Source organism: Argopecten irradians, chromosome 2 (assembly GCF_041381155.1).
Source record: "Argopecten irradians isolate NY chromosome 2, Ai_NY, whole genome shotgun sequence".
NCBI lineage: Eukaryota > Metazoa > Mollusca > Bivalvia > Pectinida > Pectinidae > Argopecten > Argopecten irradians.
The window spans coordinates 57,552,725-57,559,899 of NC_091135.1; the positions used below are offsets into that span (position 1 = coordinate 57,552,725).

At 34.8% G+C, this 7,175-nt stretch overlaps 1 protein-coding gene across 1 annotated transcript; it reads left to right on the forward strand.

Annotated features, from left to right (window-relative positions):
- The first annotated feature begins 2,992 nt into the window (after window positions 1-2,992).
- LOC138317032 (probable G-protein coupled receptor 139) lies at window positions 2,993-5,257 on the forward strand. The gene has a single exon (XM_069258661.1). The coding sequence runs from the start codon at window positions 2,994-2,996 to the stop codon at window positions 4,236-4,238; it is 1,245 nt and encodes a 414-aa protein (XP_069114762.1). The 5' UTR covers window position 2,993; the 3' UTR covers window positions 4,239-5,257.
- Window positions 5,258-7,175: the final 1,918 nt, after the last annotated feature.

The following is a 7,175-nucleotide window of genomic DNA, read 5'->3' on the forward strand; positions in this document are numbered from 1 at the left end:
ACATGATAATTTTATATTGTCTGTTTTCAACCAAATGTGAATACATGTACCATGTTGTGTTTAGGTTTTTCCAGTTTGATAGGTATTCTTTAAATTCTTATAATAATACAAATAATATTTAGGATGATTTTGGCTTTCGTCAGATATAAACGGTATGAGTTTGTTTTATACAAATACATATATCTCGTCTGCGGTATTCTGGGTGTTACTGTCACTCGGGAGAGAGAAAGGTTTGATGTATCAATTGGGATTATTATATATTATTGTATAAATAGTGAATTCTTAAACAGGATGTATTTGAAAGAGGGAACATCAGAAATGAAAAGTATCATCTTCGACTCCCACTAATGTTTACGTATATTTTGGCATTGAGGAAGATAAAGGAACATATTTACATATGTCCCTATATAGTCAACGGGAGGGGAGTTGCCTTCAAATTAGCGTAAACGCAACGACGTATGAATACAAACCCAGAGTAGGATCGGACTACTTCTAGTTCACGTTTCGGTAAGATTTTGCGTTATATGATAATCTAAATAAACTTTATTTACTTAATTTACATTTTACCTTTTCACAGATAACAGATTTGCTTTGAATTAATAATAAACTAAAAAAAAAGGATTTCGGTCTTCTATTTGTCTCGAGACTGATCCAGACAATATCATGCTCGTCATTAGCCTACTCGATTGGCCTACTGTTCGAAGTGTAAACAAAGTTTCCTCGTTGTCGGATTCAAAATAATAATAAAGAGTTGTTATTAGATCCAATTAAAATTAAAAATCAAAACAGAATATGTGCTCAAGCATTGTAACGGTAATAAACAACAAAAAGAATCGCTGGTCGAGGCTACAACCGGGGGCTTTCCTCACGAATGTTCGAGGAATTCCATAGTTATGTCAGTCAAACACCATGCAAACAATTGTCTATCATCGGTACAATAAAATAAAAGTCGTAAATATGAAGAATTTAGTCTATATCGCGTACGTAGACCGATTCATACATTACAAACATTAAGCAGCTCAACAGTCATACCATTTGATCAACAGACTATTTGACAGTTACTTTCATCGGTTGAAAATCAAATATGGCGGCTCGCTCCACTTCGCACCGCATCATTACCCTAACAACGATGATATACCGGTAGTCGTTCCGCCTCGGTTATCTCAATTTTTATTCGAAATGGACATTATTGATATATCATCAAATTGAAAAAAAAAATTAAAAATAGTTAAAGGTGTCATTGTTATATTTCAAATCAAACTGCAGCTATAACATTCAACAATCGGAATTATGTCTTCGGTCATCCTGACTACCGTAGTTACCCAACTTAGCAACCATCACCGTTTTAAATTTGACGTAAAAATAGACTTATTTATGTAAATATAAAGATTGAACAGTGTTTTACGCGCTACATTGAATATGGCTGTATCCCATTGCGTTCATACCACCTTTAACGCAATCAAAACACTGTTCAATCTCTATGCATCATCAACAAAAGGAGCGAACTAGTCGTTAAAATTTACAATAACTACTTTCAGTCTAAGAAGAAATATAATCGAAACGTTTGTCTACTTTATCATTATTATGAGTAACTAAACAAGGCATAGACTTTGTGTACTCTGGATGAGTTCGATATTTAATACAGACAAGACCAGTTATCGATTTTTTTATTTACACCTTCCTACGCAGCCTTCTGCAGATGTACTCTTATTAGGTTGAAGTCTCTTTAAAATCTCATATTTCCCTGGATCAAAGATATTTTATTTGGTTTTCAGATGGAATTGTCAATATTTGCAGCAAATCACAATGTGATACTCGTTTTAAAAATAAAGCATGTCTGTAGATTTTCTTACGCAAAAATACACATAATGACAAATGGCGCCGATTTTGAAAATATGTGGTTATCCCCTTTGCAGAGGAAGCCAAATGTTTAACTTTTTTCTTCGATTATTCAATAAAATAATCCGTTCTATGGAGCTTTATATACAATATTATTTTATCCATTTTAGTGTTTTATGCAAGATTATTCTTAATATTCAGGGGTGTACATAATTCAGTATCTAAAGTTTCGATTTCTGTCGCATCAAGAGATCAATATTTTCGTTATTTCTAAGGTGAAGTTTACTTATGCGCGTAAATGATGACTGAATTAATATTTTAACTAAAGGAGTGATGCACAAAGACTATAAACATACCAAGCGCAATGACTGGAAATGACAAGAGTCTTCTTCGACAACAGACACACTCGTGTGAATATGTTACATCAAACGCCCATATATATATCAAGTATTTCTCAGACAAATGTGAATAAGACTTTGTGTGGAACACAGACGTTACGGTGATAGGAATTCTTGATAATGCATGTTTCGATGATTTCAGGCGGCGCTTTGCTAGAATAACTGAGATACATTAATTCAATTGATTTATTAAATATATTTCCTGACATGTGTTGCCTTTTGTGATATTGTCTTTATGTTGTGCGCATTAAAGTCACACGTAACTAGCAGCAAAAACTCAAGATAGATTCTATCTCGATATTGTTAGTATTTGTAGATGTAGATAAAATCAAATTATATCAAGTAATATTTATAATCATTTCTTAATAACTTTGGTACAGCAGTTGTAGAAAGTCGATACTTGTAAACATGCCTTCATTTTAAACTGGTCGCCATAGATGTTATGATTGTTGTCGAACTAAAGTCAGAAAGTTCAGGACCCGTTCTCGGAAGAGTTCGGACAGACACTGATTTTTATTTATTTTATTTCTTACAAAACTTTCCAAATTATTATCGCTCATTTTGACTTATATTTAGTCATGTCTCTGCATGATTTACAACAGGATTTTTTTAAATAATTCTTCTGAATCATGAAAAAAAATATTCAGTATTCCATGTGAAGCACATACAGTGTCATGTTATGTGTAAACTATTTTTATGTTTTTACCATGCCTTTCACATTTATAATATTTTTGTTTCATTCACAGTAACGATATGATGGATACGGACAAGCAATCGACCATTCAGCAAATCTTATACCAGATACAACAGATGAACCAAGAGGAACGCCATCGCCTCATACTCCGCCTAAACCTTTCCAGTGAGGAACAACTTCTAAATTTCTTCGGAGAGCCCGTGGTCCCTATAGAGGACTTCACATCCTTCCGTGTACACAAGGTTTTACTTTTATACGTACCACCAATAATGGTTCTAGTTGGGACGATAGGCAACATCTTGTCCTTCACGGTATTTCGTACCAATACTGGTAAAGTTTCGACGTACACCTACCTCAGCGCTCTCGCTATCATGGACCTTCTCGTGCTGTACATTGGCTTGTTACGACTTTGGATTGCTCAGCTCTCTGACTTCGACATTAAGGATCAAGCTAATTGGACTTGTAAGGTAGTGGCTTTTCTAGGTTACGTATGCAGTGATTCCTCTGTGTGGCTTATAGTGGCTGTGACAGTAGAAAGATATATTGCAGTGTGTTTTCCTTTAAAAGCCTCTAATTTGTGCCGAATGAGAAAAGCTAGATATATAGTGTTCGTGCCAATCCTTGCCCTTTGCCTAGTGAATTTCCATTTTCTGTGGACAGTACAGTTGCGATTTGATGAAAGCAATACTACAAACCCAGTGTATATTTGCGATGCCGGTCCAAAATTTTCAGACTTGGTGAATGAAGTGTGGGTTTGGGTGGACGCCGGGATATATTCCTTTGTTCCGTTTGTGATTTTATTAATACTTAATGGGAGGATTATTCAAAAAGTATGCGTAGCCAAGAACGAACGGAAACAACTGATTACTGCAGATAGAAACGGCTGTAGTAACATCAGATCAAAACATTCAGGAACAGGGGAGGTAAGTCGGAAGCTTACGATGATGTTGCTGATGGTGTCCTTCACTTTCTTATTGACAACTCTTCCTATGAATATCATCCTGATCATGACGAAGTCTTGGAACGAACAGAACCAGCAACAAAGAGCAGATTTTTATCTGGCAAAGACAGTATCAGAACTGTTAATGTATCTTAATCATACCATTAACTTTTTCCTATATTGTATTTCTGGGAGGAAATTTAGACGTCAAATACTCTCACTTTTGTGTCGCGAGGTTCCCAATCACAATGAAGATACCACATTAGCAGCAACAAGAAATATAGCGTTATCTAAGTGTAACGACGCGAAATTCAAAGTGCTATATAGAAGTACAATTAGGAATAACACTCCGCCTTCTTCAGTATGAATTTGTCTCTCAAATATGTGTGATTTTTTCATTAGGATTTTTTTCTTATACAAATGATACATACTTGATATTTGAATTTGAAAGTTTATATTAACACATATTCAACTATACGGGATCGGATATTTTATATTTTGCTCAAATATTATGTATATTAACTGGGAACGAACTGTTTAATTATGTTTGATTTTTATGTTCTATCCGCATTCAGCACTGGTAATATAATGTATACTGCTACGAAACTATGCAATCAGCTTTTAAAATCAAATACTAGCAATCAAAAGTTCCGATTGGATCATTTACCTCGCCAGCATGCATTTGTAAAACACATAATATTTGTTGATATATTCTTTCTCTTTTCTTTTAAATATATTAAATGGTTGATTAATTATCGGTTTTTATTGAATTTGCATCCATTTGATCTCATGTACCGTCATTTTCATACTCATGAATCAAGAAGACGTTTAATATGTTGTTCACCACCAAAAATTTCCAGCATTTTGAGAATTACAATACTTATAATGTATAGGTTTTAATTTTACAGGTACAGATAAGGCCTGAAAATGGTTTTTGGCAGCACTGCTACCATGAAGTGAAACAATTACATAATATGGTCAGGCAATAAAGCAAAGTATTTGTCTACAATTTCATTTAACTTTTTACAGTGTTATTTGTAATTGCAAAGTGATTTCTGCAGGTATGTTTCCATCTAAACATATATAAGTCATCAAAATCAAGAATTTTACAGTTCAGAAATCCTGTGTTGTAACTAACGTTTATAAGACACCATACATATTTGTCCATTTGAATGATTTTTACAATATAATTCATCAAATCAGATGTTTATTTATATATTACTAAAGAAAAAAGAGCATGTCAAAATGTTTGTCTAATTGTGGCATATGTGACTTTAAGATAAACGATTCTTATAAAAAGTAAATAAATTGATTAGCCAAGTATATTTGAGACAAATTTTATTTTAAAAGTCAGAGCTTTATGTTGCACTAAATTTGCCAATGACAAGTAAGACTATTTCATTAAAATATAGAAAAAACATTATCACAAAGTTCTTCTTATATATTGACATTCAATATGGCGCTGCTTTTATTGTCACGTATTACTGTTCGTATTATATGCAATCGTGTTCGTTTTGGGTTTCTTGATAAACGGACAGATCGCCTCGACAATTTGACAATTTTTGTCCACACGGCTGGAATTACTTCTTCGTCCCACATTCAATTATATATTTAATATATATGGTGTCAAGGGAGACGTTTGGAAGAATTAAGTCAAGTTAGGAAGAAGAAAAAAGATAATATCCTTAATTTAGTTGCTTTTTACGATCACGCAATATGGGCAGCAGGTATAATTCTAACGCCCTACCGGCAGGACATGCTACCGAAGACACCAAACAACACACTCAACCCAGTCATATTATACTGACAATGGGTGAACCAGTCGTCCCACTCACCTTTATGCTGAGCACTAAGCAGGAGCAGAAATTACCACTTTTGCAGACTATGGCGTATCTCGACCAGGGGATAGTTCTAATCTTAAGCCTTCCTCTGGAGCGAACGCTCAACCGAAGGCCAATAGTGAGATGATTTGTTTGTTTGATTAATTAACGTCCTATTAACAACTATGGTCATATAAGGACGGTCTATAATGTATACGGTGTGTTGTGTGTATGTTGTGCGAGGTGAGCGTTTTTTGAGGACTGTGGCATATTCATTTTGTGCGTTCTTGTATAGTGGAACTGTTGCCCTTTTTATAGTGCTATAACACTGAAGAATGCCACCGAAGACACCAAGCAACACATCCCACCCGGTCACATTATGCTGACAATGGGCGAATCAGTCATCCCACTCACTGTATACTGAGTGCTAAGCAGGAGCAGAATCTACCACTTTTATAGACTTTGGTGTGTCTCGGCCAGGGGACAGAATCCAGAGCCTTCCTCACAGGTGCGAACGCTCAACTCAAAGCCAAAAGTGAGGCGGTGCAAAGGGAGGCATTAGGAAACATAAAGTCAAGTAGGAAGAAGAGAAAAGATAAGATCCTAAATTTAGTCGCCTTTTACGATCATGCAATAGGGGCAGCAGGTACAATTCTAACGCCCTACCTGCAGGGCCATGAAGCCAAAGGAAACGTTAGGAAGAAAAGAAAGATGAAATCCTAAATAGTCGATCATGCGATAGATTTAGTGGCAGCAGGTACAATTCTAACGCCCTACCTGCAAGGCTAAATTTCGAGTGTGAAAAATACATTGTATGGTTTACAGAATTCTTCTTGTGTTCGAGGTTTTTTCGTCCAAAGTTACTCAACTACTATGACTGCATTTTGCAAAGGAGTGATATCACTAAGTGTCGTTTTACGGCCACTTTGTGATAAACCATTCATTTGCATATTGTGTGTTATTCAAAATATCCTATTTTTTCTGGACACATGGGTACATTGTAATTTCAGAGATCAAATGATGTTTTCATTGTTTAAGTCCTAATCAATTAGATATTAAATTAGAATTAATATTTTTACAGGTTTTATGTATTTTAGTTTAGAACACACGACATGAACTAGGTCACAGTGATATAGTTAAGCATTAATAACTTCAATGATTTTGCTGAACTGAAAATATCAAACAGTATGAAAATATATTGGATTTCTGTCTCGTCCAAAATTCACTTGTACACTTTTCAGCAAATGTTGAATACATAATATTTGTTGTTGGAACAATGAAATAAAGATCCCAGATTTAGTCGCCTAGATCATGCAATGGGGCAGTAGGCACTTCCTTTCTGTGTAGGTGCTTAAGATTCAAACAAACTTAAATAACTTAAAACCTGCTTCAAACATGGAAAACCCAAACGATGTTTAGTTGACTAGAGGATGTTATTGATTGACTTTACCTAGGATGTAACTATCTTCACTAGATAATATCAG